Genomic DNA, 12,029 nt, shown 5'->3' on the forward strand with positions numbered 1-12,029 from the left:
TTCTTCAAGAAGGGACTTCCACTCTGTGGTGAGCTGAAATAAAGGAATTTCATGCAAATAGCAGCTGACCATACCAGTAATCTTCTCTTATTAACAGTTCTTGCATGTGCAGGAGAGTTTTCTCCTTTTCAGCTCTGCTTCAGCTTTTGCCATGTGCTTCAGTGAAGCCATTGTGCTTTGCCTGGATGTCACAAAGCCTTTGCCATCAAAATGATTGTGATGTCACAAATACAATCATATGATTTAACTCCTGTACCAAGAAGGGGGCAAAGTTGTTTACGGAGGCAATACAATGACCTTTTGATGATTTAAAAAAGGAGCATGAGTAGTAGGATAATCATCAGAATGGGTGGAATTATGTTTCATGATTTTTTAAAGTTTATGATAATGTGAAAGTCCCTCTTAAAGAAACAAGCATAAAACATTGACATTTGGATATTTCATACAGAACAACAGTTACCACAGTAGGAGTGTATTCCAGTCAGTAGTAATTCAATTGGATGGGATTTGAACAACCTTCCAGCATTTTTTCCCCCATCTCCCCTCAAAACTCGATATGCAGGTAATCAGGCTACTTCCACTCACCCATGACTGAAGGAACCATTAGTTTTTCTCTCCATCCTTTTGGAACATTATACAGCTGTTTTATTAGAACCGTGGAGTCACAGGAGTCACCAAGCCAATGGCAGAGGGAGAAGGAGCGGGCATATATCATATCAGCACAAAAGACTTCCATAGTGTGCACTCCAGGGGTGAAATCTGTCTCCACTAAAATCAACAGTTTTGCCAGGCACTTCAGTGGAGGCGAAGTTTCACCCTAGAGCTTAACCTCCCCCCCTCCCCCCCAAAAGAACCAGCTCAGTGATGCATGGATGTGATGTGAAATTTTAAAACCATGCTCTGAGTTTTGAGGAATCTGCACGTTTGCTGAAATTTTCAAATGTGGCTAGTGATTTGGGTGACTCTATTTCTGAATGCTCAACTTGATGCCCCTTTTTACAGGGGCCTGGTTTTCAGAGGCTGAGTGCTTAACTCTGGAAAACCAGGCCCCTTTAAGCTGCCACAAGTTGGGGATTGAAAAATTGGTCACCCCAAATCACTTAGGAAAATGAAGGCCAAAATGTTTTCTTTTGATGTGATGTACCATAGGAGAGAGCTTTTTTATGAACCTGATTAAATTATGTAGGTACAGTGAAAATGAAATCATGGAATAGGTCTCTCATGATCATTGTTTACTCCAAACTCTAGCTTTATTTCACACACCTTGTAAGCTTTTTTGTTTGTTTTCCATTTTGATCACCTTTCATATCTCACTAATGGAGGACGTTGCCCTCTAGCAGCCAAACAAAAGGGCCAGAAATTACAATTGTTGTAGAGCTTTCCTGGGCAGTGCCACTATGTCATTCCTGTATATCATATGTTTCTTACCTCCAGTATGGATATTCTTTACTACCAGAAAGGAAGAATATTTCCCAGGCCTTCTAGTGATTAGCAGCCTTTGCACTGATAAGTAAAATTCATTCATGTCTGACAGCGTGAATGATGCATTTTTAATCTATGTTTTTATGAGTTGTTCCAGGTCTTACAGTCATCACATTTCTTATTGCAACCATTATACATTAGTTATTAGAGGGGAAAATAAGTTCCTTAATTTTTTTAATGGAGTGTTGTGGGCTATAGTTTTCTTTGGGCTCTGCCCTGGAGCACTTCTCCATAGTCCTAGAAAAGAGTTTCCAAAGTTCTCTTTTATGGCTAATAATAAGATTTTTAAAATTATAGAGGGATGAAAAAGGCACCTTGCAGGTTACTATACAAAAAATGCTACTCTCTGAATCAAGGCCTTATGAGAGTGTAAAGGGGAAAACTATAGGTTATATGTTCCCCTTCATGCATAAATTATTCCCATTAGGGAGAAGTTCACCCAAGTGCAGATGGCCAATGCCAGGCCTCAGCACCATTTCAGTCTTATTTTGAGAGGTGCTGTTTTCAGAGGGACTTAAATAGTGCCTAGACCTTGTGCTGGTCCCCTGCACAGGGTGAACATCTCCCATTACAGTTAATGAATGTTGTGTGTCAGTGAGGAGGAAATAAGTATTTAACTGTGTTGGACAGAGCATGTGTGTTGTTACTACCATCTGTCCATCATTAGGTTAAGGTATTTCTTTTAGATAAGATCTCAACTTATCAAAGCAAGAATTTAATATACTGTATAGTTGCCCTATATGGACAACTATACTAATTAAGGCCCTAATCCACAAAAGCATTTAAGCATGTGCTTAACTTTTAAACATGTGAGTAGTCTCACTGGCTGCCATGGGACTACTCATGGGCTTCAAATTAAGCTCCTGCTTAAATGCTGTGTTAGTAGGGAACCTGAGGTCCCAGTATTGCCAAGGATCTAGTGATCAGACCTCTGCATATGGTGGAGTCCCACAAAAGCTAACTGGACTCTATGTGGTAGTGGGGATTCTTCTGCAGGATTGGGGCCTTAAAGTGCAAAGTGATTACAGAGTGATTATAGAGTCCTGCATCAGGACTCTATAGCAAATAAATGATAGAAGAATAAGCAGCACTAATCAAAATATTTTATCTCCTTTTAATATTCCATGTCTTAAAGGTTAGTTGGGTACCTACACTGTTTTGTATCAAACATTTTTATAATTTCAACTAGAATTAAAAGGTTTGAACCTGCTGACTAACTGTCAGAGTATTTACAATCAGTACCACCCTATTTTACTAACATAAATAACTCTGTAATAGCAACAGATTGTTGTAATAGCAACAATTAAAAACTGGTTAGAATGTTACTGTTTCATTATGTTCAACAAATTTTCTAACTATCATTAGATTCAATCCATTAAGTTTGTATTAGAATAAATGCTGAGTGTAGAATTTTTTAACTCTTCAATGTTCACAAGTAAAAATTGTGATAGCAATAGCTAAACCACCCACTATTTGACTTTGTAACTATTATTTTTTTCCACTTGCTTTCCATTTGGGATGCATAGCTCCCACCACAATTATTGGTTGGTATAACCATCAATAATTAAAGTTGTTGCTTAAATATTCTGTAGGATTTATCTCCTATATTCTGTATGCTTAATCAGCTAATTTACTATATATATAAATATATATTCTTGTCCAATATATTGAAAGAATATTTATTTAGCTTACTGTATATCGTCTTTATACTCCAGCTGTTGACTCGACGTGCATTGCTAATGTATTAATTTTAGTAATGCACGTTCTAATTCATCCTACCCATACAGTCTGTCCACTGGAAACAGGACTGTTTTCAGTTTCCTCCTTCCAACCGTCTGCCAAATCATTTCAGAATACATTCTTTCATACGCCCCGGCTCTCAAACCATTCGGAGCAAAGTCCATCACCTACCGTGGAGGTACTACTTCTGCCATAATAGATGGTCTGCAGCCTGGGGAACGCTATATTTTCAAAATTCGTGCAGCAAACAGGAGGGGACAAGGTCCTCAGTCTAAAGCCTTCAGTGTCATTATGCCAACAGGTAAGTATTGTGTGCCTATGACTCAGTCTATACATTCTTGTCATTGACTTGTTTGTGTAACTTTTTATTGCAGTCATTGGCTTTTTGTTCCACTAAGCTGCAGAGTTTCATAACACTGTTTCATTTCAGAGGTTCTTTAATAGCCAGCTTGTTATAAGCTTTAAAACTTAGATCTGTCATGGCAATATTGATTCAGTCAGTCATCACCTTCATAGCACATACAGTATAAAGAGAAACAAATATTTTAAGTAAACATATATATCTGGCTGTTTCATTACCTGCTGCATGAAAATATATATTCCTTTTGCTTTACAATTTTTGGTGAAATCTATACTGTATTTTGTTTGCTTGTGCTCTTCCTTACAATATTTGCAATATAGAAAAACTAAATTTTAAATGTTAATCCACCAAGTTCTGCAAAACTTACTTAGGCAAAACTCCAAAATATTTGCTTTTTACTTTGAGTATATTGTTATATAGACAAAAACACGATCTGTTGTCTATTATTAATGTAGCATTAAGGGTCAGATCCTCAGCTGGTATACTTCAGCATAGCTGCATTGAAAGCTGAAGCTAGACAAATTCAGACTGGAAATGAGGCTTATGTTTTTAATGGTGAGAGTAATTAACCAGTGGAACAGTTTACCAAGAGTCATGATGGATTTCTTCTCCAGCACTGACAATTTTTAAACCAAGACAGGATGGTTTTCTAACAGATCTGCTCTAGGAATTATTTTGGGGAAGTTCTATGGCCTGTGCTATACGGGAGATCAGACTAGATCAGTGTGTTTTTCTGGGGACCCAGTTGAAGAAAATTGTTGATGCCCATGACCCAATGGAGCAGGGGATGAGGGGTTTGGGATGTTGGAGGGGGCGCTGGGCTGGGACAGGGGGTTGGGGTGCAGGAGTGGGTCAGGGCTCTGGGCTGGGGATGCATGCTCTGGGCTGGGGCTGGGAATGAGGAGTTTGGGGTGCAGGAAGGGGTTCTGGGTTTGTGGAGGGATCAGGGCTGGGGCAGGGGTTGGAGTGCGAGGTTGGGTCAGCGGTGCAGCTGGGGTGCAAAGGCAGGCTTCCCACCTGTCCTGGCACTGTGGGCTGCACTGCACCCCAGAAGCGTCCAGCAGCAGGTCTGGTTCCTAGGCGGAGGCACACAAATGGCTTTGCGTGACTCTCACCTGCAGGCACCGCCCCCCACCCCAGTTCCTATTGGCTGGTTCCTGGCCAATGGGAGTGCAGAGCCGGTGCTTGGGGTGGGGGCAGCGTATAGAGCCCCAGGGCCCCCCTGCCTAGAGGCTGGACCCGCTACTGGCCGCTTCCGGGGTGCAGCGTGGTGTCGAAACAGGTAGGCATTAGCCTGCCTTAGCTGGGCAGCACTGCCGATGGGACTTTTAACGTCCTGGTCAGTGATGCTGATTAGAGCAACCCAGTATCTGACATACCGTGACCAGTACTGGGTCATGACCCAAACTTTGAAAAATGCTAGACTAGATCAAAATGGTTCCTTCTGCCCTTAGAATCTATTAATCTGTTAAATCAATAAAGCTATGCTGAAAATCTGGCTCCAATTATTTGTATCGCATTGCCTACTCTCAACTGACCTATTATTTATTTTTATTATTTTACGTTTTCCCCAATTGATAATGTAGTGATATTTGTATTTCCCAGTAGGTTGACTGACACTGAATTAAGTATTGTCCAATGTTCTAAAGCATGATCTGGATCTTGTTGGCCGATTCATTTTTCTTAGGCAGTTTTTATGCTGTTTTTACATATACTGTATTATTGTGAATTTTAAAAAATATATATATTTTTTTCTTTTGCAGCCAGTAGGGATGATTCAAATGTTCATCAACAAACAAACATTCAAGATAATATGGAGTCTAAAAAACCTGGTGATGATGTGCCTTCATCCCCATCTCGAACCTTTCCTGTTCCTTCTCGGAAAATCCAACCATCAGCTTCCTCTAAGCATACTGCTATTCATTCATCTAGTTCTCCTAGTGGTGGAGATACAAAAAGTCCTCTTTCTGAGTTTAAGAATAAACTGTTGACTGGTAGTGGGGTGCTGAATAAATCACAGCTATTCTCTAAAAAGACATCAGAGCGAGAACCTGATCCCCAATTCACTGAAGTCACAGATGATCAAGATTCCTCCGTTGAAATGCCAACACCATTGCCTAAAACCCAAGATCAGAGAAGAAACATTGGGCCCTACTCTCCTAGCCGGCCATTTCCCTCTGTCCTTTCTTCAGGTAGAACACCAGTTAGGCCACGCACTCCAGTAAGGACAAGACAAATGAGCACAGACAAACATGGCTCCTCTTCATCTTCCTTGTCCCAACGCTCCTCATCCTCTGCATCTTCTCCCATTTCTAAGTACACAGATAATGAAACAAAGCGTCAGAGACAAGGCAACTCTAATATTCCTTCTTCCCCTAAAATCCCTTTAGATAATCTGCCTGCTGAAAATGTACCTCATGATATTGCAGATAGTGTGGAGGAAAAACAAGTAAGTCTAGATTCTGTGCCGTTAAAAAAAACAGGGTCCAGTCAAGTATCTCCTAAAACTCCAGAAGACACTCGCTTGGCTTTACCATTGAATCGGCAGCCTTCTGTGTCTCACAAGGTGGCCCAGAGCCATCAGACTAAGCCACACACCTCTTCTGTGCCAGTTGAATTACCTACATCATCAACAGTTACAAACTCTCAAAGTCATTCACGCTATCCCTCTTCTAAATTAGTTCACTCTGATAACCTGGATAGTTATGACAATTATGATGGCAAAGAGGCAGAGAGTAGAAATGATAGGTCAAGTTCCAGTTCTTCTTCTCATGATGGAGCTTCACTTCTATCACTGCAAACGAAACTTCTCTCAGGTTCTAATCCTCACATGTTGAAGGATCCAAAATTAGCCACGGCCGCTGCATCATCACAGTCTGCTGTTTCTGCTTCTGCTAGTCATACTTTGACTAACTCACGCATTCCATCTTCTGCTAAACGCAAGTCTGATGGAAGGGATGTTGATGATGGTAATTATAGTGAGGACACAGAAACAGAAGGGGAAGAGAAAAGACAAGACTTTTCCTCGTCTAGGTTTAATTCTAGGTCAATTTTAGGACAGACTGCCTCTGAACGTTTTAATTTGCTCAAGCACAAGTCATCTCATACAATCAATAAGTTTCCAAACAAGATCAGTAGTAGTCAAGAATCTAAGCTACCACCCTCTAAACCCCCATATTCTGCTGTCTCCTCAAAGGTTCATCCTCAGACTAATGCACGCCTAACCTCAACTAGTGCCACTAGGTCTAGTTCCAATATTGAGAGAGATACTAGAGAACTGGAGGGTGAAGATGAGAAACCATTACCCTCAACTATTGCACATGACCATTCACCTTCCTCTTCTAGACTGTCATCTTCAGCAGCAGTCTATTCTAGAAGAAGAAATCCTTCAGTAGAGTCTAGTGTTCACCGCAGAGAGCCAGTCAAAGAAAAATCACGGCTCCCTGGTTCAGAAGATGAACTTCTTAGTACAGAAATAAAGGAAACTCTCACAAAATCAGGCTCTTTGCTTACAGTCCGCCGATCTTCTTCTTTGCCCTCAATATCTGGGAGATCTCCCTCGTCTACCAAAACTAACCATCACTCTAGTCCTAGTGTTTCTCACCAGGTGACAAATGGTCAGTATGCAAGGTCAAGAGCTTTATCAAGCTCGTCATCTTCCACTGGGTCTTCGTCAGTGGCTACTGCAGAAAAGTATTCTCGTGTACAGTCTTCTACTTCCAAACAACAGCCTGATGATCAGGACAGTAAGAAGGTGAAGGAAACCTTTGCGAAATCAAAACAAAGTATACCTTTGTCTAAAAAAACATTAATTGGAGGCTCTCATTTTTCATCTAAAAAAACTCTCCATTCAGAACCAAGCCCTTCTCAAAAGGCACATGCGGGTCAGTCTCAACTTCCATTCTCCTTATTAAATTCTAGAGGCTGGCTTCCTTCTCAGATCTCCCACAAAAGTAATGAAAAATTACAGGAGGATGAGGATGTGGCTGAGGAGGAGGAAGCAGATGACAAAATAAATGCCCATTCTGCATTTCCTAAAGATGTCTCTTCTTCTAGGAGAATATCTACCTCTTTGTCTCAGGGAAGTTCTAGCTCATCTCTTTCAAAGCTCCAGCAGTCAGTTTCTCAAATTAGTAAAGTTGATGAAAAACACAAAAGTAGTCATGACTCTCCAACTTCTTCCAGAGGATCAAGTTCATCTTTGCCAGCAGACAGACATGTTGGATCCAGGGTAGCCACTTCAAATGGACAGGTGTCAGATTCGTATAAACAATTTTCATCTTCCTATCAATCAAAACCCTCTCAGCCAGGCTCTAGCTCCATCACTGACACAGCAAAGGACAATCAGAATAGCAGGGATACTTCTTTATCTTCAAAGTCATCCTCCACTTCTTTAAGACAAACTCATCCTTCAGTTCCTAATTACCATTCAGGTTCCAGAGTCCCTACTAGAATAGCATTCAAAAGTGAGAAAAAATATGGACCATTCCAGTCACAACCATCAAAAGTGGAACCTTCTCCAAAAGCTCCTTTCTCCTCTATATCTAAATCTCACCAGTCAGGTTCAAAAGATGATGATGATGATGAGGGAGAAGTGGAGGAGAAACCCACATTATCTTCAGCTGCAAGATGGTCATCTTCCTCCAATTCTAGAGGCAGTACAAATATGAATGGCAATGGTGCCAGGGATAAAAGGAAACCCATGGGCTCTCGTCTAATACACAAAGTAAACTCTGCAGAACAAAAAGAGGAGGAAGAACCTCCCACTTCAAAACAATCTCTTCGTGCCTCACAAGGCAGGTTATTGTCTTCTGTAGTCTCAAGAATTTCTCAGATCCCTAACAAACCACATACATCTTCTAAGCCAAGACTGGTCTGGCCACGCTCCTCTGCATCCACATCTGTGCCTTCTCAGCTGTATCCCACACGCTCTGCTTCTCCAACTCTTACTTCATCTTCATCCCCTCTCGTGCCCCATCAACGACTACAAAGGCAACGAAACCTTTCTCAACGGCAATTTGTCAGACCTCCATATAGACAAGGTAATATGTTTTAAATTACTTTATTAATTTTACTGTCTTGAATGTTCCTCCCCTCTTATCAGTTGTTAGATGAAAGCTACATTGTTTCATCAGGATACAAGTTAAAGTATATAATTCAGTGTACAGTATTATTCATATTTTGGTAGTATCCAGAAAGCCCCATCAGAGTTGGGTCCCCATTGTGCTGAGCACAGTACAAACACAGAAGGTGATATGGGAAGAGATCACAGTCAGAAGACTTGATTCTACAATCTGACCTGATGCATATGCCTTTGGGGTGTCCTGCAAAATCAGTGAGGCTCAGGGTCTTCTCAAGGGGATCAGATGACAGAGTCAGGGACTATGTATGGAAACTGGGCAATGCTAGGGTTGCCAATTTTGGTTGGATGTATTCCTGGAGGTTTCATCACATGACATAATCTTTAATTAAAGATTAATCTTTAATTCCTGGAGACTCCAGGACAATCCTGGATGAGAGATTAAATGTAGAGTCTGATTTTTCAGAGGTGCTGGGCACCCACAACTCCAGTAGACTGAAATGGTACCCGTGGGTGATCTAAAAATCAAGCCCTTCAGATTTTTAGATCTGCCAGTTACCTCTGTCTGTGTGGAACTGGAATACCACCTTCTCAGCAGGAACAGAACATGAAAGCTACCAGCAAAGGGAGTGTATGCTGACTGAGCATCACATATGTTTGGTGGGGGCAGGATTCTAAAATTGCTCTCCATCCCATGGTTGAGTGCCTGTAGATGAAGCTAATGCTGTTCTAGCTCTGAGCGAAATTATATTATACAAAGCTATGTGAGATGAGGTTTGTTCTTTCAGTATTTTCTTCTAGAGGTGTGGAGAACTGTGATAGAGGCATTTCCACCTCTGCCCCCCTTTTGGGTTCTTAGCAAAAGGTCAGTATAGGGTTGCTTTAAAAAAAATGATTCCATATGGTGATGGACTTTTTAAAAATGCTTATGAAGTTCAAGAATGTTTTTAGTGACTAAAGATCTATTTGGAAATTGTGCATCTGTTTTGTTTAAAATCCAACAGGGATCAGAGCAGACTGGCCAAACATGTTAGAAAGAAAACAAGTGTTGTCCTCTTCCGAACAAATCAGTGTGGAATGCTGTTTTCAGCTGCACAGATGTGAAAGTGTTCCAACAGTGCATCCCAACAGAAATGTAAATGCCTACTTTTAAAAATAACGGGCCAGATGGTACATCAAAAGTCACTCTCCAGTGGAGTGTCTCCTGATTTACTGTGATATAACTGAGAGGAGAATCAGGCCCAGACACTTTGTATGTTGTTCTTTGTTCTTTCTACTTCTTATACTTATATGAAAACTAAGGTTTTGATCCAGGCTTCTTGACTCAGTAGCAAACCTCCCATTAACTTCCATGGGAGCAAGACTGGGTCTGCTATGTATATCTAAAACAAACCCCTAATTTTCTAGTCTGAACCAACGGAAGGCTAAAAACTCCAGATGAAAATACATTCTTAATGTGAAACCCGCTGAGCTGACATATTGCAACATATTTGGTCCTTTCGTTAGCAGGGCGTCCATGCGGCTGCTATTTATTTCAGAGACACTTTCCCCGTTACAGCATTAGCTGAAGCATTCCTGCCAAAAGCAATCAGTCCACAGGGTAGAAATTGCAAGTGTGGTGCCACAGTGTTCTCGGGGTTTTTGAATTTGTTCCCACCAGAAAATCATCAAGAGCCAAGCTAGACCTTTCTTACAGCGTGATGCAAGATGAGATCCCTTAACAATAGGTACTGGAATCGTTCAGCAGATAGTTCCATGGTGGTAATCCCTTTGTTCTGAACTTTTCAGGTAAATTGGTCTGGGTGCTGTAGGTTCACTGAGGATATACACTCTCTAGTTTGGGTGCTATGTAATTTCTTGATCTACTGTAAATTATGGAAAAGGCATGCAAGCACTATGGTGATGGGTGCCTTATAGATGTCTGTAATCATTATAATGGTTTGGGTTTCAGCTTTAATTTTGAATTTCCTAGTTTTAATCGGTTCTGGGCCTGGTTTACTGCTATGTTATGGCCGCCTTGCACCATTTTAGTGACACAAAGCAGCCATAAATTCAGTTTAAGCAGCCAGTTAGGCCAGGTTTACATCTTTGCATCAACAGAGCAGTGCACAGTAGCCAGAGTGTAGTGGTGAATCAAACCCTTTATATTTAGTTTATTTTAAACCCAGCTTTATTTACTGGAATCAGTACATAAATTGATTCCATCATCAGCATAGCAATAAGATGGACACCTGAAGGCAAGTGAAAATGAGGCTGACCGAAAATAACATAGCAAAGAGCTGTGGAAGCCAAGCTGAAAAACCTGAGGCAGAGCTGGGGAACCATTGGAAGAGTTGCCAGAAACAGACAGGAGTAGAAGAGCTTCGTCACTGCCCTAAACGCCAGAGGTGTAATAGGAACATGATGATGATGATTGATTATGTACTGGACATATCCCTTTATGTGTAAATAATTAAGCACAGTTTGTAATGACTTGTATTTGTTCATGTTGTAAAGTGTGGTTTGGTTCTGTGCACATGCTTGTTAAGAATACTGAATATATTGTTTTCTCTATTTCAGGTAGTAATGGTAGGCCTAATCTTACAACAAAAACAAATATAAATGGGAAAATACTACCTGGTAATAATGGAAAACTAAGTGGACAAAGAATAATCAATGGTCCTCAAGGAACAAAGTGGGTAGGGTGACCTTGTTTGCAAATTCAAGATTCTTTGACTTATTTTTTTAAAAAAGGGATGGTGCTCTTCACCAAAAAGAATATAAAATGAGATCAGACTGAGGATCCCTTCTGGCCTTAAAATCGATGACTCTATGAAAAAAAAATAATGTATTTATTGTTGTGTGATTTAAATAACTGGGTTAGGGCTTAAGGAGTTGGATTTTCAAAAGCACTTATGTAATTTAGCAGCATAAACTCCACTGACTTCAATTAAGTGCTTTTTAGTTATGTCAAACTTAGCTCTTCTTTACATGGGGAAATTGACCAGCACAGCTATTCTGAAATAACTATTCCATAACAGCTATTCCATTATAGCTGCCTATATGGACATTCTTATTCCAGAATAAGAGTATCCACACAGTCAGTTACTCCAGAATAGCTGCTATAGTGCTTTAAACTCAAACTCTATCTTATTGTGGAATAGCATTCCTATGCAGACAAGCCCTCAGCACCAGATTTTAAAAGGTGTTTGGGCACATAAAGATAGACATCTTGTAGGTTGTAAGAAGCACTTAGGTATCTAATTTCCATTGATTTCAATGGGAGTTAAGTGCCGAGGCATTTTTGAAAATTCCACTAGGTGTCTCTTTCAATGTAAGAACATAAGAGCTGCCATACTGGGTCAGACCGTGGTCCGTCTTGCTCAG

At 40.6% G+C, this 12,029-nt stretch overlaps 2 protein-coding genes across 2 annotated transcripts in view; one reads left to right on the forward strand and one right to left on the reverse strand.

Moving 5' to 3' along the window:
• Positions 1-12,029, reverse strand: part of EZR (ezrin) — a 705,905-nt gene that overhangs the window by 364,722 nt on the left and 329,154 nt on the right. The gene's annotated exons all lie outside the window — the stretch shown is intronic.
• FNDC1 (fibronectin type III domain containing 1) overlaps positions 1-12,029 on the forward strand; it is a 126,601-nt gene that overhangs the window by 60,358 nt on the left and 54,214 nt on the right. The window contains exons 7-9 of the mRNA XM_032772642.2: positions 3,335-3,523; positions 5,347-8,625; positions 11,223-11,341. Coding sequence (XP_032628533.1) covers positions 3,335-3,523; positions 5,347-8,625; positions 11,223-11,341 — 3,587 coding nt within the window. The remainder of the gene's footprint in view (positions 1-3,334; positions 3,524-5,346; positions 8,626-11,222; positions 11,342-12,029) is intronic.

Source organism: Chelonoidis abingdonii, chromosome 3 (genome assembly GCF_003597395.2).
Source record: "Chelonoidis abingdonii isolate Lonesome George chromosome 3, CheloAbing_2.0, whole genome shotgun sequence".
Taxonomy (NCBI): Eukaryota; Metazoa; Chordata; order Testudines; family Testudinidae; genus Chelonoidis; species Chelonoidis abingdonii.